The sequence below is a fragment of the Nicotiana tomentosiformis genome, chromosome 11, assembly GCF_000390325.3.
Source record: "Nicotiana tomentosiformis chromosome 11, ASM39032v3, whole genome shotgun sequence".
NCBI lineage: Eukaryota > Viridiplantae > Streptophyta > Magnoliopsida > Solanales > Solanaceae > Nicotiana > Nicotiana tomentosiformis.
Window position 1 is genome coordinate 8,635,819 of NC_090822.1, and position 22,222 is coordinate 8,658,040.

Below are 22,222 nucleotides of genomic sequence, written 5' to 3' on the forward strand. Positions count from 1 at the left end.
ATGATTATCCTCTTCACAAAATTTGAGGAGTTGGTTGTAACATTGTGGTTGTGGTGGTGCTTGTTGAACTTGCAATATGGTTCTCTTCCTTGAGACATCTCCCATATTTGGGTACACGGATTGCGCAGTTGTGGCTGGAGTTATATTGATGTGGCGTGTATGTGGGATAGTTGTGTTTAATAATATAAGGTCATTGGACCAAGAATGGGTACTACCAGGTTTGATTACGGTATATTCGGGAGTATAATATTGAAAGTCGGCTTAGAAAGTGATTATGGTTATAGTTGGGGCGAGAGAGCTCCATGACTTGTTGATCTGATAAAGGGTCATGAGATTTTCGTGTGTTTCTTTCATTATCAGCAGTGTACGAAGGTTTTGGAACAGGGTTTTGTTTGATATGGGATTTAATATCAGTATCGGGTTAATTTTGGAGTAGTCACTGTGATCGGAAATGGTGCTACGAGCATGCAAGTGGTGTAGTATGTTATGTGATTGTATCCGTGGTTATGGTTATGGCTCGATGCAGCTTGTTCAGACTTATGCAGTGTGTAAATGTGAGATTCGGGTCTTGTAAGAAATTCAAAATATTGGGAATTGAATTCCAAGGGTTTTACGGACTAAGGTTAAAGTAATAGTCTTTAATTGTGTTGTGTTGTCAGTCCTATATGGAATAATGATTTGATGGCTTGGAAACAACTCTTGGCATATTCGAGGATGAACGTATGTTTAAGTGGGGAAGAATGTAATGACTCGGCCGGTTGTTTTGAGTATTACAGCCTCGTTCCCCTATTTACTGCTCCATTTGTACTTTATAGCTGTTGTATGACTTATCGGATTAGTTAGTTCGGGTCCGGAGAGAATTTAGAGTGAAATGAGATACTTAGTCTCTTAAATGGAAAGCTTAAGTTGGAAAAGTCGACCAGATGTTGATCTATGTGTAAACGACCTTGGATTCGAATTCTGATGATCCCAATAGCTCTGTATGGTGATTCTGGACTTAGGAGCATGTCCGAAAAATTATTTGGAAGCCCTAGCTAAATTAGGCTTGAAATGGCTAAAATAGAAATTTAAGTTTGGAAGTTTGACCGGGGAGTTGACTTTTTGATATCGGGGCCGGAATCTGATTCTGAAAATTAGAATACCTCCATTATATCATTTATGACTTGTGTGCAAAATTTGAGGTCAATCGGACTTGATTTGATGGGTTCCGGCATCGTTTGTAGAAATTTGAAATTTCAAAGTTCATTAGGCTTGAATTGGGGTATGATTCGTGGTTTTAGCGTTGTTTGAGGCGATTTGAGGGTTCAACTAAGTTCGTATCATGTTTTAGGACTTGTTGTATATTTGGCTGAGGTCTCGGGGGTCTCGGGTGAGTTTCGGATGGTTAATGGATCAAATTTTGGACTTGAAACTTTGCTGAAGTTTTTCTAGTATACTGTCTGGTTTCCTTCTATGCGATCGCGTGGAAAGATCTGCGATCGCGTAGGGTTAATTGGGGCTGCTGCATTTTTTGTTCTATGCGATCGCGTGGGGAGAATCACGATCGTGTATCTAGGAAGAGAGAACGCATCGCGAACGCGTGGGCAAAGCCGCATTCGCGAAGAGGAGGTGAGGCAGCTGGGGTTCGGGAGCATTGTTCTATGTGAACGCGTGGGTTGTCCGCGATCGCGTAGGCCTGGGAAGCTCGTGCTTCGCGTTCGTGTGTGTTATGGTGCGGTCGCGTAGAGATGTTTTTGGGGGCAGTGTATTTTGGTCTTCGTGATCGCATATGGTTTTTTTGGGCAGTGGAAATGTTGTGCTTTGCGATCGCAGGACTTGGTTCGCGATCACATAGAAGAAATGACTGGGCAAAGAGTTTAAGTTCTAAAAATGGTACTTCGTCCCATTTTCCATTTTTACTGATTTGGAGCTCGGGAAGAGGTAATTTTTGGGAGATGTTCAAGGAAAACAACGGGGTAAGTATTCTTAAATCAATATTGGTCAAATTACCCGAATCCATGGTTGTTTTTAACATTTAATTGGTGAATTAAGTTGGAAAATTATGAAAACCCTCTTGGTTTAATTTGAAGATTTGAGGGTTGAGTTGATGTCGGATTTGAGTAAAATTTGTATGGTTGGACTCGTGGTTGAATGAGCGTTCATATTTTGTAACTTTTGTTGGGTTTCGAGACGTGGGCCCCACAGGCGATTTTTGGAGTGTAATTTCGGATTTTATGGGAAAATGTTAGTATTTTGATATGGAATTAATTCCTATAAATTGTGTGGACTGAATCAAATTTATTGTGGCTAGATTCGAGCCGTTCAGGAGTTGATACGCGTAAAATGGGATTTCTGGAGCATTGTTTAGCTTGCTCGGCATTGGATTCGGCTTGTTCGAGATAAGTAACTCTTCTAATCTTGGAGCTGAGGGTATGAATCCTGAATATACGTATTATGTGAATTGTTTGGAGGTGACGCACATGCTAGGTGACAGGCATGCACTATAGAAATTGTGACGTAATTAGTTTCGTGAAATTTTGTAGTCAAATAATCTTGGCATTTTCTATGTAGTTTTATGTGTTAAAGAAATTGAGCTGAGAATCATATTAGAAATCATGTTGAGGCTATGTGTTAGTATTATTGAGACCCACAGAGGTCCTATTGTTGTTGAATTATTTGTTTAAAATGAAATTTCATACTCGGTCATGTTTATTCATTGCATATCATCTCTCAGTCTCTGTTGCTATTTATTGATTCATCACATCATCATTTTGGACTAGTTTCATGACATTGTGAGCACGAGAGACTGGAGAGATTGATGACTGACTGAGGCCAAGGGCCTGATTGTGAGGATAATTATGGGATTGGGTTGCATGCCACAGTAGGCCATATTGGCTTTATATATTATTATTATTATTATTATTATTATTATTATTATTATTATTATTATTATTATTATTATTATTATTATTATTATTATTATTATTATTATTATTATTATTATTATTATTATTATTATTATTATTATTATTATTATTATTATTATTATTATTATTATTATTATTATTATTATTATTATTATTATTATTATTATTATTATTATTATTATTATTATTATTATTATTATTATTATTATTATTATTATTATTATTATTATTATTATTATTATTATTATTATTATTATTATTATTATTATTATTATTATTATTATTATTATTATTATTATTATTATTATTATTATTATTATTATTATTATTATTATTATTATTATTATTATTATTATTATTATTATTATTATTATTATTATTATTATTATTATTATTATTATTATTATTATTATTATTATTGTTGTTGTTGTTATTATTATTATTATTATTATTATTATTATTATTATTATTATTATTATTATTATTATTATTATTATGTGGATCGGGGCTGCCCGCCTGCAGCAGGCCTTATAGGCTTTATTATAGCACGTGAGTTATCCGTGCAGATACAGATATTGATACTATAGCACGCGAGTTGTCCATGCAGATTATAGCGCTTAGGTCGAAGGAGCCCCTCCGGAGTCTGTACATACCCCCAGTGAGCGCAGGTATATACTGAGTGCCGAGTGCCGAGCGATTGTGAGGACTGAGTGACTGTGAGGACTGAGTGACTGGGAGGACTGAGTGATTGGGAGGACTGAGTGAAATGATACTCTGAGAGTGTGCATATGATTTTATCACTGAGTTGCATCGTATTGACACACACATTTGACATTGAAAGTAGGCTATATTTATGCAATTTAGACACTATTTATACTCTAATTTAGCCGCACTTTATTGATATTTGAATGCTAAAAGATAACAAAATGCTCTAATTAAGAATGTTATGCTTTGCAGGAGCCACTCCGAGCTAGGAGGAAGCAAAAGAGTGTTTTGGAGTCAATATGGAGTGTGGAAGGCCAATCGAAGTTTAGTCCGGTCGAAAAGGAGCGAGAAAAGCAAGTAGGGGGGTCCCCTCCAGGTGCGCGGCCGCGGAGTTGACCGCGAATTGGACCGCGCAGTGGAGGCAGAACACTGGCTGAAATCTGCGGTCGAATCCGCGGCCGCGGACGGAGGCCAACAACTCAAGGGGCAATTATGTAATTTCTAAGGCGAGTAACCTAAACCTATATGAAGCCTAATTCGCCAAGAAGAGAGGAAGAGCTGTTTTTAGGAGATTTTGGAGGCAAGAACAAGAGAGAGAAGGCAGAGAATTTCGTAAGAGTTTTCATCTTCTTCTTCTTACTTCCATTGTTGATTATGAATTGTTATAGTGAATTTTTATCCATTAGTATGAGTAGCTAAACCCATCATCTAGGGTTGATGGAACCAATTGTTGGATGAAGTTTTGACTATGTTTAGATATAATTGAGCTGTTCTTATTCTACGATTGTTCAACTATGTGTTGTGTTTTGATTAATTGAAAGGGCCCTTGATTAATCATGTCTAGTTAACTTGTGTTGCTTGAGAAAGAACACTTGGGCAGATTATTGTTGAACAACACCACTTTCGGGTAAGTTAAGAGATTAATTACTTGAATTTAAAAGCAGGGTTAGAGATAACGAAGCTTTGATGGGTTAATTCTGAGTTGCATAAATTTTTATCTAGAGTAGTTCGAGAGAATGCTTCTAATAAATTATCGTAATTGGTCGAGAGATAATTACGGTAGCCTGGAACTCATAATCCTCATAGAGTATTACGGCGAGATTATAGCTAACGTGTCAGGAATTAGTCCAGCAATTGGGGAAATCAATAGCCCTAGATCCTTTTAATCTTTGAATTCATACTTGTTCTTTATTATTGCTAATTTTGTTGTCATTTTTCATTAGATAAATAAATTCTACTTATGCTCTATTAAAAATCTTGCATCCGGAAGTTGTTTGAGCTTATCATTAGCATTGTTAAACGTTGTAGTAAATAGGTTAGTTCCCTGTGGGATTCGACTCCGGACTTGAACCGGATTATATTTGAAGCGACCGCTTAGTCTTTTTTACAAGGCATAGTTGGGCGTGATCAAATTTTGGCGCCGTTGCCGGGGAACTAACGATGTTATTTATTACAACTTAGAAGAATTGCTAGGATTCTTAGTTTAGATCAATTTCCTACGGTGTTAAAACTTTTCCATTGAAATTCTCATGTTTGAACTCTTATGTGACTCAGGTGTATGCCTAGAAGCTCTTTGAGGACTGGTGAACTTTTTGAAGGACTCTCAGGCCCCGAGAAAGCATTCAGGGCATTGAATCAGGCCAACAAGAAGAACAAACAGTTAAAACAAAAAAACCAATTCGAAAGTGAAATGGACAACGTGGACGAAGTCAACGTAAACAATCGGAATGATCGTGTTGACCCAAACAATGGAGTGGTGGCACCTCTTGTGTCGGAAGCTGCTCCTTATGATGAGGCACAACCAACTGCTGATAACCTGGCCACCGCCATTGTTGTTCCTCAGATACAAGCGGAGATATTCCAGATTACCAACAACATGCTGCACCTGTTGCAGAATAAGGGACTGTTCTCCGAGTCATACATCGAAGACCCACAACAACATCTGAAGAACTTCCTATCAATTTGTGTGACTCAAAGATAGCCGAATGTGACTCCTGAAGCAATTAAGCTATTATTGTTCCCATTCTCGGTGACTGGAGAGGCTCAAACTTGGCTGAATTCACTCCCAATAAACTCTATTGCTACTTGGGAAGAATTAGTCAAGTATTTCTTAAACAAGTTTTATCCTCCCAACAAGACTGCAAAGCAAATTGATGAGATATTACAGTTCAGGCAGAAATCGACTGAGACCTTGCAAGAAACCTGGGAGAGGTTTAAGGGTATGCTAGTGAAGTGTCCACACCATGGCATTCCAGATCAGATGCTGGGATAGAGATTCTAAATGGGTTTGGCAGACAGTTTGAAGGCCAATGTAGATGCTTTAGCTCGGGGTGTATTTTTGAGCAAAACGTTCACAGAGTGCAAGATTCTTCTCGACAAGATGGCTCAAAATTCAGGCTGGATGACTAGAGGTACGACACTTACACCAATAGTGCATGCTGTTGCTCTTGACCCAAACAATTCCAATGCAGAGAACATAGCCACTCTCATGACCTAGATGAGCTTACTAATAAAGAAAATTGATGAGATGGATACAAAGCAAGTGCACATTGTTGATACAACAAATGGAGGCTTGTGCACTCCTTGCATAAACAAGTCATATGTGTGCTCGTGGAGTGGAGAGAATGACAACCAGGGCTTCAGAGAGGACATGAATTATGTCAACAATTTCGGAGGTCAGAGGCAAGGTGGGACGCAATGGGGACCAGCACCAAACCAGCAGTGCAGACCAAACCAGCCATAACACAACCCCAATCCAGGAAGTGCACGGCCAAGTCATGCCTTATCAAAGGCAGCAGGGCTATAATCAGCCGCACCAGCAACAGCTGGCCTACCAACCACCTCATCAATAGCAGGACAGCAACATGACAGAAATCAGGGGCATCTGCAACAACTCATTGGTACAAATGGTAAGATGCTAGAAAAGTTAGTAGAACATGATTCGGCAATCAAAGGCATTGAAACTTAATTGGGACAACTGTTTATAGCCTTGAACAATCGCCCACAAGGAACATTGCCTGCAAATACAAATATTAACCCAAATGAAACAGAACCCAAATCAGCTAATGGCAGTGAGTCTCAGGAATGGAAGAGATTTAGACAGAGAGCAAGAAGTTGCTCAATCTAGAAGAGAGACTATGCCAACTACTCCAGTTACATTAGAGGCAGATGAGTCAGCAAAGCTCACTGAGGTTATAATTGAACAAGCACAGGCTGACAAGGGTAAGAAGAAGGAAGGTGAACAACTCTCAGAACAGGTGGTAGAAAAAGCTTCCAACAAAGAAAAGACACCAAGCAGTGGGCAGAGGTTGACTCCTGCACCATTCCCTCAGAGATTAGCAAAGCAAAAGAAAGATGATCAATACAGAAAATTCATGAAAATGCTTCGACAAATTCAATTGAATATTCCACTGATGGATGCTTTGAGGGAAATGCCAGGGTATGCAAAAATGAAGAAGGATCTGATGTCGCAAAAATTTGACTTCCAGGACCTGTCCATTGTAACTCTGACGCAGACCTGCAGCGCGTAGTGACAAGACCTATGGCTCAAAAAGTGTCTGATCCAGGTAGTTTCACTATCCCATGCACCATTGGGAGTTATGCTTTTGCTAAAGAATTGTGTGACTTGGGGGCCAGTATAAACTTGATACCCTTGGAAATCTATCAACAATCCATGAGGAGACCCATCGAATTTGCAAATTGCTCGCTAGTGGAGGCCGTGGATGTAATACTGCAAGAGGAGGATGAGACCCTTAATGTCAGGGATCCGCTAGAGGCATGTTTGATGAATTTGGAAGAGATGGATGGTGAAGGGCTGGCGGAGTGGGTCATGGCTCTCGAGGGTCAAGGGTTCTGGATAAGGGAACCTCAGTTCGAGCCCCTACACTTAGAAGAAAGAGCAACACCACCTGCAAAACCATCAATAGAGGAGCCACCACAGTTGAACCTGAAACCGCTTCCAGATCACCTCAGGTACGCTTTCTTTGGGTCTAATTCTACTTTGCATGTTATTATATCATATGGTTTACTAGCTGTATAGGTAAAGAAACTCTTGAAGGTGTTACAAGAATGTAAGACTGCCATTGGTTGGACCATGGCAGACATAAAGGGTATCAGCCCAGCCTTTTGTACACACAAGATTCTCTTGGAAGAGGGGCACAAACCTTCCAGAGAGCATCAACGACGGCTGAACCCGAATATGAAAGAGGTGGTGAAGAAGGAAGTTATCAAGTGGCTGGATGTGGGTATCGTCTTCCCCATCTCTGACAGTAACTGGGTCATCCTTGTTCAGTATGTGCCGAAAAAGGGAGGAATGTCGGTCGTACAAAATGATAATAACGAGTTGATATCGACTCGTACAGTCACGGGGTGGCGGATTTGCATGGACTATTGGAAATTGAACACAGCTACCCGGAAGGACCATTTCCCCTTGCCTTTCATTGACCAAATGTTGGACAGGTTAGCTGGGCGGTCTCACTTATATTTCATGGATGGATATTCGGGGTACAACCAGATCTCAATAGCCCCTGAAGACAGAGATAAAACATCTTTCACTTGTCTGTATGGCATCTTTGCCTTTCGGAGAATGCCTTTTGGACTTTGTAATGCGCCAGCTACATTCCAGCGGTGCATGTTAGCCATTTTCACTGATATGGTTGAAGACATTATGGAGGTGTTTATGGATGATTTCTCCGTGGTGGGGGATTCATTTGAAGATTGTCTTCACAATTTAAGAAGATTGCTCAAAAGATGTGTGGAGATAAATTTGGTGCTGAATTGGGAAAAGTGCCATTTTATGGTAAAAGAAGGAATAGTTTTGGGGCATCGAGTGTCCAGTAAGGGAATTGAGGTCGACCATGCTAAGGTTGATGTGATTGAGAAATTGCCACGGCCCACTTCGGTCAAGGCAAAGAGAGGTTTTCTTGGGCACGCTGGGTTCTATAGGCGATTCATAAAAAATTTCTCCAAGATTGCTAACCCTTTATGTAAACTTCTTGAAAAGGATCAGCCCTTTGTGTTTTCTAATGATTGCAGGTTGGCATTTGAGGAGCTGAAGAAGAGACTGGCAACTGCACCCAACTGTGAGCAACCGTTCGAGCTCATATGCGACGCCAGTGATTATGCTATTGGAGCAGTCTTGGGGCAGCGAAAAGACAAGGTGATGCACCTAATTTACTATGCAAGCAGGACGCTCAGCGGTGCACAGCTCAATTACACCGTAATGGAAAAGGAAATGTTGGTTGTAGTGTTTGCCTTCGACAAATTCAGGTCGTACTTAATTGGTTCAAAATTTATTGTTTATACTGACCATGCAGCAATTAGGTACTTGATAGAAAAGAAGGAGTCAAAGCCACGCTTAATCCGCTGGGTTCTATTTCTACAAGAATTCGATCTGGAAATCCGTGACAAAAAAGGGACGGACAATCAAATGGCAGACCACCTCTCAAGGTTGGAAGGAGCTGAAAAGAATATGGAGGTTGAAGATATAACAGAGACATTCCCGGATGAACAGTTACTCGCTGTGACAATGGAGGAGTCGCCATGGTATGCTGATATTGCTAACTATTTAGCAAGCGGTATTGTACCTTATGAACTCTCTTCAATTCAAAAGAAAAAGTTCTTTCGCGATTGTCGATCTTATTATTGGGATGAACCTCTACTTTTTAGAATATGTATAGATAACATGATCCCGAGGTGTATCCCCGAGAAAGATCAACCTTCTATTTTGCAGGCTTGCCATGCTTCACCATATGGTGGACACTTTGGAGGAATCCGGACATCAGCAAAAGTGTTGGAATCGGGGTTGTATTGGCCAACTCTGTTCAAGGATGCCCATGCCTGGGTAAAAGGTTGCGATGAGTGCCAAAGGACAGGCAACATATCTTGACGTCACGAGATGCCGATGACCACAATTCAAGAGGTGGAGGTTTTTGACATATGGGGGATTGACTTTATGGGGCCTTTCTTCAGCTCGTATGGTAACAAATACATATTGGTAGCAGTTGACTATGTCTCCAAATGGGTCGAAGCGGTGGCTCTCCCAACCAATGATGCAAAAGTGGTGACAGGCATCCTAAAGAAAAACATCTTCACACGTTTTGGCACCCTCAGAGCTATAATCAGTGATGGTGGAACCTATTTTTGCATTAGAGCGTTCGCACAGCTATTGGAAAAGTATGGAGTTCACCATAAGGTAGCTACACCGTACCACCCACAGACGAGCAGGCAAGTTGAAGTGTCCAACAGGGAAATCAAAAGTGTCCTGACCAAGATAGTGAATGCGACAAGGACAGATTGGGCAAAAAAGCTGGATGATGCATTATGGGCGTACCAAACAGAATTTAAAACTCTAATTGGTATGTCACCATACAAGTTGGTATTTGGAAAAGCATGCCATCTTCCGGTAGAGCTCAAACATAAATCCCTTTGGGCACTGCGGCAGTTGAATTTGGATATGGAGACCGCAGGCACCAGCAGAGTCACTGAGTTACATGAACTCGAGGAATTCAGGTTCCATGCATTTGAGAATGCAAGATTGTACAAAGAAAGGATGAAAATGATGCATGATAAGCACATTCTACATAGGAAATTCAAACCCGGAGATCTAGTGTTGTTATACAACTCGAGATTGAAATTATTTCCGGGTAAGTTGAAGTCCCGATGGCCAGGATCCTTCAGAGTGGTGCAAGTGTTCTCAAATAGAGTTGTAGAAATTGAATCTGAAGATGGGACAAATAAGTTCACAGTGAATGGGCAAAGGTTGAAACATTACCTTGGAATGGTCAAAGAAAAGTGGGACAGAGTGGTGATATGTTTGGAAGAGCCCCAATACACAAGCGAATAGTAATAATGAAAGCCTGCGTCGTGCCGCGACATTAAATCTGGCTCTTCCTGGGAGGCAACCCATGGTTTATTGTAAATCGTCGTGCCGCGACGTTAACTCAGGCACTTATTGGGAGGCAACCCATTATTTTTCTTTACTCTTGTTTTTGTAATTGATTTTGAACGGCATTAACCAATCTACTAATGTGTAGGGATACAATTATGCGCATCGGAAGGATTCGGGGGACGAAATTAACCCGGAGATAGGTAAAGTGCGGAAAAGACAAACATTTGCTGGAGATCGATATCCGCGGCCGCGGATTTTGCACAGACCACTGCCTCCCATCCGCGCCCGCGGACTTGACTGCAGATTGGGGTGCAGATTTTTCCCCCCTCACTGTTCCTCATCCGCGGTCGCGGATTGGACCGCGGAGTAGGCCGCAGATTAGGCGACACTGGGTTTAGAATTTGGTATTAATTTATTTATTTATTTTACTTAACCTCCCCCCCCCCAACCGCCCACTCCCTACCTCTTCTTTCCCTCCCCCTTAACAAAATCTAAAACCCTTTCCCCTTCCCCGAAAACACACGCCCCCCTCTCCATCTCCCTCAAACTTTCTCTCATCAACAAGCTTATTCTCCTTCCTTCTCTTCTCCACTCAACCAATCCCCAATCTCCGTTCCTCCCAAGATCTCCAAGTAAGTAACATGATTCGATTACTCTTTCTTAGTATTTTTTTTTCTTTTTTTTTTCTTATTCTTTTCCTTTGATATTGTATATGTAGGATAGTAGAATCATGGGTACTCTTGTCTTGGTTTAGGATTATAGTATATATGTGGCATGCGAGGCTAATAGATTTGGTTGAATTGGGGGAAGACAATGTTGAGTTTGTGCGGATTGGAAGTTTAATTGGGGCTTTGGGTAACTTGGGGGTATATGCACCTTAAGTGTTTGTTGAATTGCCACAATGAGTTTGAATGTAAATTGTGACCAATTGTGCGAGTGAAGTCTGAGTAACCGCCATTGGTTCCCACATTCTGCCGATTACTGATAGTAGTGTTTGTTGTGTAGGTACCATGACACCTTCAAAGAAGAGATGCACCACCAGAGCCTCATCAAGTGGTCATGGAGGTTCATCTCGGGCACGGGCACCGGCCAGTGCAGCTCAGTTTGATCGTACCAGATTTGTCTCCAGAGCTGTCCAAGACCATTTCAATTTGAAGGCCACTAAAAATATGTACCGAAAAGGGGTATTGACAGGGCGTCCCTCCAGGATGAGTGCCCTAATATATATCGGAAGTTGATCACGCGCAGGTTGGACAACTTTTTCGAAGAGCCGGAGGAGGGTAACTTGATGCTTGTCCGGGAGTTCTATGCCAACTACCCCGAACATGAGGATAGAATATGCACTGTGTGACACACGAGGGTGGATGCCTCGATAGAAGACATCATGAGAGTGTATCGATTGCCTGTATTCAATGGGGAGGAGGATTTCTATGATACTTACAAGCGAGAACCCATTACATGGAATAGGTTTTTCAGAACTATCTATGCACCAGACAAAGAGGTAGTGTGGGTTGTGCCGGGATCGAAGCTACACTCTGCCTCACTCACTTTTGAAGGAAAGTGCTGGTTGTACATCATCAACAGTTGCTTGCTGCCGTCCCACAACACCACGGAGGTAAATGGTCCGAGAGCTGCCTTGATTTGGTGCTTCGTGAATGGCCAAGATTTTGATGTTGCCAGGTTATTCAGTCTAAGATGTTCGTTTATTCACCACAGAAGAGGTATGGGTTCTTTTTCCCCTCTATGGTCACTAGATTGTGCCGGGCAGCAAGGATGCCCGAGAACCCAAATGCGGATGGCATGGTGAAGAAAGAAGCAAAGTTCCGGGCAGACAAAGTGACCATCAGGAAAGATCCGGTGGCACTTGGGGTAACTCATAGTGACGATTCTGATGCACCAGAGGAGGGCGATTAAGTGTAGGAGGAGGTTAAACCTGCCTAACCCCCACAGGAATAAGCTGCAGCGGCTGAAGGACCATTCCAGGTTAGACAGAGTACACGGATGACAACCTTAGAACAGGATATGGCAGGGTTGTGCACTTCCGTCACGGAATTGGGGGTTAGAGTTGATGCCTTGGCCACCCAAAATTCGAAGTCAAAGAAGATAATCATGGGCTGGTTGCGTGTGCTACGGAGGGCGTGTCATATCGACCCTGGCACTGTCTCCGATCAAGACTGATCCACCAGGTAAGTTCCTTTACCTCGCATTACTTTATTTTGTATGACATGGGGACACGCCATCTTTTTAAGTATGGGGTGGGGGATACTTTGTTGTATGTTGTATGTAGAATAGTGTCATAGTTTATTTACATAAATCATTTTCGACTTGTCCCGACGATGGATATCATTCAACGGGTTTCTTGAGGGATTAAAGTCGAAAGAAAAAAAATTGTTAAAAGTTAAAAAAAAATGGTGCGGTGAGCGTGGATTTTCTTTTGTAGTAGTGTATCAATTCCCCCTTAGTTTTTCTTTAAACCACGGTTCTTTTCCAAGGGTTTCGTTTGAACCGGGTGTAGTTAGTTTTTATTTTTTTAGTTAGTAACTTATGGGCTATGGGCTATGGGCTATGGGTAGGATTAGAATAGGATCTCTTAACTTCGTAATGCCTTGAATATAGCGGGTACTTAGTGTGACGCTTAGGCTCATTTGTTGACTCTTGTAAGAATGCCTTAAACTATATGTTCTTAATTTGGCTTAAGTATTCTGATCTAAGTGTTTGATGATCCGATCTGGAGTGAGTCATGTGCCATATGTGTGTGAGGTTTGTTGTATTCTGTGCACGACATTTGATGCCTGGAACTTGCCATGTGCGTCTGCAAAGCGAAATAGTAGTCTTGTTTAGTCTGGGAAGTGATATAGGCATTTCTTTGTTGAACCATATATATACATATTCCACCCACCTATTTGTTATGTATCGTAGTTAACCACGTTGAGCCTGTAATCCTGTTTCCTTGGTAACCACATTACAAGCCTTATCCCTTGTTTGAATTGACCATCTTATTGAACCCTTTACCTCTCGTAAGCACTTGAATTACTTTGAATCTATAAAGGATAAAGTGTGGGTTAGTTGGTGGGGCTTTTGAGTGGAACTAGGGAAATCAGGAGAAATGTGCACCTTATTAAAAAAAATGTATCATGTGTTAATAGTGTATCATGTTGATTAGTAATATTTTGTGGTGGCTTTTAAGGTGATTGTGCTCAAAGAAGTGTGAGATAATTTACGTGGTGTTGAAGGTGGAAATATTGATTTAACTTCAGTGGGGGCTTGATTATAAAATATATGTATTAAAGTACTTGGGGAGGTGTAGTCACTATTATATCCAAATATATCCTACCCGACCTGCAGCCTACATTACAGCCGAATAAAGTCCTACTTGATCCTAGACTGAACAAGCTCAATTAGTAGAGTAGTACACTACGGGCAAGCCTATGGAGAGTTTTCTGTGGCACAAGAATATCATTTCAGAGGGTGAGTGAATTCTGTTTATTTTGAAGTTCCTCAGTGTGCGTGAATTTTATTGATTGTGGAATGAGTCTCTTTTGTAGTGAGCATGCACTTGATTCACGAAGGAGAGGTAAGTCTGGACCTCTGAATAGAGTAAATAAGCCGGTTAGGAATATTACGTGGCTCGCGGGTGTCTACTCTTGAGGTGTAGATGTTACACTAATATATACTCAAACTATGTGAAATATTCTTGGTGTGACGAGTTAGGGAAGTCGCTCAGTGAAGTTAGGCCTCTGTAGAGTGTAGTTTGATTGCTCGGGGACGAGCAATGGTTTAAGTGTGGGGTGTTGATAGTAGGCTATATTTATGCAATTTAGACAATATTTATACTCTAATTTAGCCGCACTTTATTGATATTTGAATGCTAAAAGATAACAAAATGCTCTAATTAAAAACTGTATGCTTTGCAGGAGCCACTCTGAGCTAGGAGGAAGCGAAAGAGTGTTTTGGAGTCAATATGGAGTGTGGAAGGCCAATCGAAGTTTAGCCCGGTCGAAAAGGAGCAAGAAAAGCAAGCGGGGAGGTCCCCTCCAGGTGCGCGGCCGCGGAGTTGACTGCAAATTGGACTGCGCACTGGAGGCAGACACTGGCTGAAATCCGCGGTCGAATCCGCGGCCACGGATGGAGGCCAACAACTCAGGGACAACTATGTAATTTCTAAGGCGACTACCCTAAACCTATATGAAGCCTAATTCGCCCAGAAAAGAGGAAGAGTTATTTTTAGGAGATTTTGGAGGCAAGAACAAGAGAGAGAAGACGGATAATTTCCTAAGAGTTTTCATCTTCTTCTTCTTACTTCCATTGTTGATTATGAATTGTTATAGTGAATTTTTATCCATTAGTATGAGTAGCTAAACCCATCATCTAGGGTTGATGGAGCCAATTGTTGGATGATGTTTTGACTATATTTAGATATAATTGAGTCGCTCTTATTCTATGATTTTTCAACTATGTGTTGTGTTTTGATTAATTGAAAGGGCCCTTGATAAATCGTGTCTAGTTACCTTGTGTTGCTTGAGAAAGAATACATGGTTAGATTATTTTTGAACAACACCACTTTCGGGTAAGTTAAGAGATTAATTACTTGAATTTAAAAAGTAGGGTTAGAGATAACGAAACTTTGGTGGGATAATTCTGAGTTGCATAAATTGTTAACTAGAGTAGTATGAGAGAATGCTTCTAATAAATTATCGTAATTGATCGAGAGATAATTACAATAGCCCGGAACTCATAATCCTCATAGAGTATTACGGCGAGATTATAGCTAACGTGTCAGAAATTAGTCCAGCAATTGGGGAAATCAATAGCCCTAGATCCTTTTAATCTTTGAATTCAACCTTATTCTTGATTATTGCTAATTTTGTTGTCATTTTTTATTAGATAAATAAATTCCACTTATGCTCTATTAAAAATCTTGCATCTGAAAATTGTTTTAGCTTATCATTAACATTGTTAAACGTTGTAGTAAATAGGTTAGTTCCTTGTGGGATTCGACTTCGAACTTGAACCGGATTATATTTGAAGTGACCGCTTAGTCCTTTTTACAAGGCATAGTTGGGTGTGATCAAAATTTGGCGCCGTTGCCAGAGAACTAACGGTGTTATTTATTACAACTTAGAAGAATTGCTAGAATTCTTAGTTTAGATCAATTTCCTACGGTGTTAAAAGTTTTCCATTGAAATTCTCACGTTTGAACTCTTATGTGACTCAGGTGTATGCCTAGAAGCTCTTTGAAGACAGGTGAACTTTTCGAAGGACTCTCAGGCCCCGAGAAAGCATTCAGGGCATTGAATCGGGCCAACAAGAAGAACAAACAGTTAAAACAAAAAAAACTAACTTGAAAGTGAAATGGACAACGTGGACGAAGTCAACGTAAACAATCGAAATGATCGTGTTGACCCAAACAATGGAGTGGTGGCACCTCTTGTGTCGGAAGTTGCCCTTTATGATGGGGCACAACCAACTGCTGATAACCTGGCCACCGCCATTGTTGTTCCTCAGATACAAGCGGAGACATTCCAGATTACCAACAACATGCTCCACCTGTTGCAGAATAAGGGACTGTTCTCCGGGTCATACATTGAAGACCCACAACAACATCTGAAGAACTTCCTATCAATTTGTGTGACCCAAAGACAGCCGAATGTGACTGCTGAAGCAATTAAGCTATTACTGTTCCCATTCTCGGTGATTGGAGAGGCTCAAACTTGGCTGAATTCACTCCTAATAAACTCCATTGCTGCTTGGGAAGAATTAGTCAAGCATTTCTTAAACAAGTTTTATCCTCCCAATAAGACTGCAAGGCAAATTGATGAGATATTGCAGTTCAGGCAGAAACCGACTGAGACCTTGCAAGAAACCTAGGAGAGGTTTAAGGGTATGCTAGTGAAGTGTCCACACCATGGCATTCCAGATCAGATGTTGGGATAGAGATTCTTCATGGGTTTGGCAGACAGTTTGAAGGCCAATATAGATGCTTCAGCTGGAGGTGCATTTTTGAGCAAAACGTTCACAGAGTGCAAGATTCTTCTCGACAAGATGGCTCAAAATTTAGGCTGGATGACTAAAGGTGCGACACTTACACCAATAGTGCATACTGTTGCTCTTGACCCAAATAATTCCAATGAAGAGAACATAGCCACTCTCATGACCCAGATGAGCTTACTGACAAAGAAAATTGATGAGATGGGTACAAAGCAAGTGCACATTGTTGATACAATAAATGGAGGCTAGTGCACTCCTTGCATAAACCATCCATATGTGTGCTCGTGGAGTGGAGAGAATGGCAACCAGGGCTTCAGAGAGGACATGAATTATGTCAACAATTTCGAAGGTCAGAGGCAAGGTGGGTAGCAATAAAGACCAGCACCAAACCAACAGTACAGACCAAACGAGCCACAACACAACCCCAATCCAGGAAGCGCACGACCACAAGGCCAAGTCGTGCCTTATCAAAGGCAACAGGGCTATAATCAACAGCACCTGCAACAGTTGTCCTACCAACTACCTCATCAACAGCAGGACAGCAACATGATAGAAATCAGGGGCATCTGCAACAACTCATTGGGAAAAATGGTAAGATGCAAGAAAAGTTAGCAGCACATGATTCGGCAATCAAAGGCATTGAAACTCAATTGGGATAGCTGTCTATGGCCTTGAACAATCACCCACAAGGAACATTGCCTGCAGATACAAATATTAACCCAAAGGAATAGAACCCAAATCATCTAATGGCAGTGATTCTCAAGAATGGAAGAGATTTAGATAGAGAGCAAGAAGTTGCTCAATCTAGAAGAGAGACTATGCCAACTACTCCAGTTACATTAGAGGCAGATGAGTCAGTAGAGCTAACCGAGGTTGTAATTGAACAAGCACAGGTTGACAAGGATAAGGAGAAGGAAGGTGAACAACTCTCAGAACAGGTGGTAGAAAAAGCTTCCAACAAAGAAAAGACACCAAGCAGTGGGCAGAGGTTGACTCCTGCACCATTCCCTCAGAGATTGGCAAAGCAAAAGAAAGATGATCAATACAGAAAATTCATGGAAATGCTTCAACAAATTCAATTGAATATTCCACTGATGGATGCTTTGAGGGAAATTCCAGGGTATGCAAAAATGATAAAGGATCTGATGTCGAAAAAATTTGACTTCTAGGACCTGTCCACTGTAACTCTGATGCAGACCTGCAGCGTGGTAGTGACAAGACCTATGGCTCAAAAAGTTTCTGATCTAGGTAGTTTCACTATCCCATGCACCATTGGGAGTTATGCTTTTGCTAAAGCATTGTGTGAATTGGGGGCCAGTATAAACTTGATGCCCTTGGCAATCTATACAAAACTGGGCATTGGCAGAGCTAGACCAACCTCAATGTTGTTGCAACTGGCTGATCGCACAGTCAAAAGACAGACAGGAATTCTTAATGATGTGCTTGTTCAAGTGGGGAAGTTTGTATTCCCTGCATACTTTGTTATTCTTGACTATCAAGTGGATGAAGAGATACCCATCATTCTGGGAAGGCCGTTCTTAGGCACTGGGAGAGCATTGATTGATTGTGAGACTGGAGAGTTGAAAATGAGGTTGAACAATAAAGAAATAATATTCAACGTTCAACAATCCATAAGGAGACCCAGCGAATTTTAAAATTACTTGCTAGTGGAGGCCATGGAGGTGATACTACAAGAGGAGGATGAGACCCTTAATGTCATGGATCTGCTAGAGGCCTGTTTGATGAATTTGGAAGAGATGGATGGTGAAGGGCTAGCGGAGTGGGTTGTGGCTCTCGAGGGTCAAGGGTTCTGGAAAGGGGAACCTCAGTTCGATCCCCTACACTTAGAAGAAAGAGAAACACCACCTGCAAAACCATCAATAGAGGAGTCACCACAGTTGGACTTGAAACCGCTTCCAGCTCACCTCAGGTACACTTTTTTAGGGCCTAATTCTACTTTGCCTATTATTATATCATCTGGTTTACTAGCTGTGCAGGTAAAGCAACTCTTGCAGGTGTTACAAGAATGTAAGACTATCATTGGTTGGACCATGGGAGACATAAAGGGTATCAGCCCAGCCTTTTGTATGCACAAGATTCTCTTGGAAGAGGGGCACAAACCTTCCAAAGAGCATCAACGACGGCTGAACCCGAATATGAAAGAGGTGGTGAAGAAGGAAGTGATCAAGTGGCTGGATGCGGGTATCGTCTTCCCCGTCTCTGACAGTAACTGGGTCGGCCATGTTCAGTGTGTGCCAAAAAAGGGAGGAATGACGGTCGTACAAAATGATAATAACGAGTTGATCTCGACTCGTACAGTCACGGGGTAGCGGATTTGCATAGACTATTGGAAATTGAACACAGCCACCCGGAAGGACCATTTCCCCTTGCCTTTCATTGACCAAATGTTGGACAGGTTAGCTGGGCGATCTCACTTCTATTTCTTGGATAGATATTCGGGGTACAACCAGATCTCAATAGCCCCTGAAGACAGAGAGAAAACATCATTCACTTATCTGTATGGCATCTTTTCCTTTCGGAGAATGACTTTTGGACTTTGCAATGCACCGGCTACATTCTAGCGGTGCATGTTAGCCATTTTCACTGATATGGTTGAAGACATTATGGAGGTGTTTATGGATGATTTCTCCGTGGTGGGGGATTCATTCGAAGATTGTCTTCACAATTTAAGAAGAGTGCTCAAAAGATGTGTGGAGACAAATTTGGTCCTGAATTAGGAAAAGTGCCATTTTATGGTACAAGAAGGAATAGTTTCGGGGCATCGAGTGTCCAGTAAGGGAATTGAGGTCGACCATGCTAAGGTTGATGTGATTGAGAAATTTCCACCGCCCATTTCGGTCAAGGCAGTGAGAAGTTTCCTTGGGCACGCTGGGTTCTACAGGCGATTCATAAAAGATTTCTCCATGATTTCTAACCCTTTATGTAAACTTCTTGAAAAGGATCAGCCCTTTGTGTTTTCTAATGATTGCAGGTTGGCATTTGAGGAGCTGAAGAAGAGACTGGCAACTGCACCCATCATTGTTGCACCCAACTGGGAGCAACCGTTCGAGCTCATATGCAACGCCAGTGATTATGCTATTTGAGTAGTCTTGGGGCAGCGAAAAGATAAGATGATGCACCCAATTTACTAAGCAAGCAGGACGCTCTGCGGTGCACAGCTCAATTACACCGTAACGGAAAAGGAAATATTGGTTGTAGTGTTTGGCTTCGACAAATTCAGGTCGTACTTAATTGGTTCAAAAGTTATTGTTTATACTGACCATGTAGCAATTAGGTACTTGATAGCAAAGAAGGAGTCAAAGCCACGCTTAATCCGCTGGGTTCTTTTACTACAAGAATTTGGTCTAGAAATCCGTGACAGAAAAGGGACAGACAATCAAGTGGCAGACCACCTCTCAAGGTTGGAAGGAGCTGAAAAATAATAGAGGTTGAAGATATAACAGAGACATTCCCGGATGAACAGTTACTCGTTGTGACAATGGAGGAGTCGCAATGGTATGCTGATATTGCTAACTATTTAGCAAGCGGTATTGTACCTTATAAACTCTCCTCAATTCAAAAGAAAAAGTTCTTTCGCGATTGTCGATCTTATTATTGGGATGAACCTCTACTTTTTAGAATATGTGTAGATAACATGATCCGGAGGTGTATCCCTGAGAAAGATCAACCATCTGTTTTGCAGGCTTGCCATGCTTCACCATATGGTGGACACTTTGGAGGAATCCGGACAGCAGCAAAAGTGTTGGAATCGGGGTTGTGTTGGCCAACTCTGTTCAAGGATGCCCATGCTTGGGTAAAAAGTTGCGATGAGTACCAAAGGACATGCAACATATCTCGACGTCACGAGATGCCGATGACCACAATTCAAGAGGTGGAGGTTTTTGACATATGGGGGATTGACTTTATGGGGCCTTTCATCAGCTCGTATGGTAACAAATATATATTGGTAGCAGTTGACTATGTCGCCAAATGGGTCGAAGCGGTGTCTCTCCCAACCAATGATGCAAAAGTGGTGACAGGCTTTCTAAAGAAAAATATCTTCACACGTTTTGGCACCCCGAGAGCTATAATCAGTGATGGTGGAACCCATTTTTGCAATAGAACGTTCGCACGGCTATTGGAAAAGTATGGAGTTCGCCATAAGGTAGCCACACCATACCACCCACAGACGAGCGGGCAAGTTGAAGTGTCCAACAGGGAAATCAAAAGTGTCCTGACCAAGATAGTGAATGCGACAAGGACTGATTGGGCAAAGAAGCTGGATGATGCATTATGGGCGTACCGCACAACATTTAAAACTCCAATTGGTATATCACCATACAAGTTGGTGTTTGGAAAAGCATGCCATCTTCCGGTAGAGCTCGAATATAAAGCCCTTTGGGCACTGCGGCAGTTGAATTTGGACATGGAGACCGCAAGCACCAGCAGAGTCAATGAGTTACATGAACTCGAGGAATTCAGGTTCCATGCATTTGAGAATGCAAGATTGTACAAAGAAAGGATGAAAATGATACATGATAAGCACATTCTAGATAGGAAATTCAAACTCGGAGATCTAGTGTTGTTATACAACTCGAGATTGAAATTGTTTTCGGGTAAGTTGAAGTCCCGATGGTTAGGATCCTTCAGAGTGGTGCAAGTGTTCTCAAATAGTGCTGTAGAAATTAAATCCGAAGATGGGATAAATAAGTTCACAGTGAATGGGCAAAGGTTGAAACATTACCTTGGAATGGTTGAAGAAAAGGGGGACATAGTTGTGATATCTTTGGAAGAGCCCCAATATGCAAGCGAAGAGTAATAATGAAAGTATGTGTCGTGCCGCGACGTTAAATCAGGCACTTCCTGAGAGGCAACCCATGGTTTGTTGTAAATCGTCGTGTCGTGACGTTAACTTAGGCGCTTATTGGGAGGCAACCCATTATTTTTCTTTACTCTTGTTTTTGTAATTGATTTTGAACGGCATTGACTGATCTACTAATGTGTAGGGATAAAATTATGCGCATCGGAAGGATTCGGGGGACGAAATTAACCCAGAGATAGGTAAAGTGTAAAAAAGACAAAACTTTGTTGGAGATCGATATCCGCGGCCGCGGATTGGAGCGCGGAGTAGGCCGCGGATTTTGCACAGACCACTGCCTCCTCGTCCGCGCCCGCGGACTTGACCCGCGGATTGGGGTGCGGATTTTGCCCCCTCAGTGTTCCTCATCCGGCCGTGAATTAGGCGGCACCGGGTTCAGAATTTGGTATTAATTTTTAATTTTTTTTACTTAACCCCCTCCCCCCCCCCAACTCGCCCACTCACCTACCTTTTCTTTTCCTCCCCCTTAACAAAATCTAAAACCCTTCCCCCTTCCCCTAAAACACACGCCCCCCTCTCTATCTCCCTCAAAATTTCTCTTATTAACAAGCTTCTTCTCCTTCCTCCTCTTCTCCACTCAACCAATCCTCAATCTCCGTTCCTCCCAAGATCTCCAAGTAAGTAACATGATTCTATTAATCTTTCTTAGTATTTTGTTTTTTTCTTTTTTCTTTTTGTTTTCAAATTTTTTATTTTTACTATTCTTTTCCTTACTATTGTATGTGTAGGATAGTAGAATCATGGGTACTCTTGTCTTGGTTTAGAATTGTAGTATATATGTGGCATGTGAGGCTAATAGATTTGGTTGAATTGGGGGAAGACATTGTTGAGTTTGGGCGGAATGGAAGTTTAATT

General features: G+C 41.5%; 2 protein-coding genes and 1 non-coding gene across 3 annotated transcripts in view; 1 reads left to right on the top strand and 2 right to left on the bottom strand.

Moving 5' to 3' along the window:
* Positions 1-22,222, bottom strand: part of LOC117273584 (UPF0057 membrane protein At4g30660-like) — a 148,424-nt gene that overhangs the window by 103,967 nt on the left and 22,235 nt on the right. The gene's annotated exons all lie outside the window — the stretch shown is intronic.
* On the bottom strand, positions 5,755-5,861 carry LOC117274478 (small nucleolar RNA R71). The gene has a single exon (XR_004504585.1). It is a non-coding gene; the product is annotated as a small nucleolar RNA R71 (small nucleolar RNA).
* On the top strand, positions 17,235-18,143 carry LOC138901024 (uncharacterized). Its single transcript, XM_070188749.1, has 2 exons — positions 17,235-17,608; positions 17,693-18,143. The coding sequence occupies exons 1-2, from the start codon at positions 17,235-17,237 to the stop codon at positions 18,141-18,143; spliced, it is 825 nt and encodes a 274-aa protein (XP_070044850.1).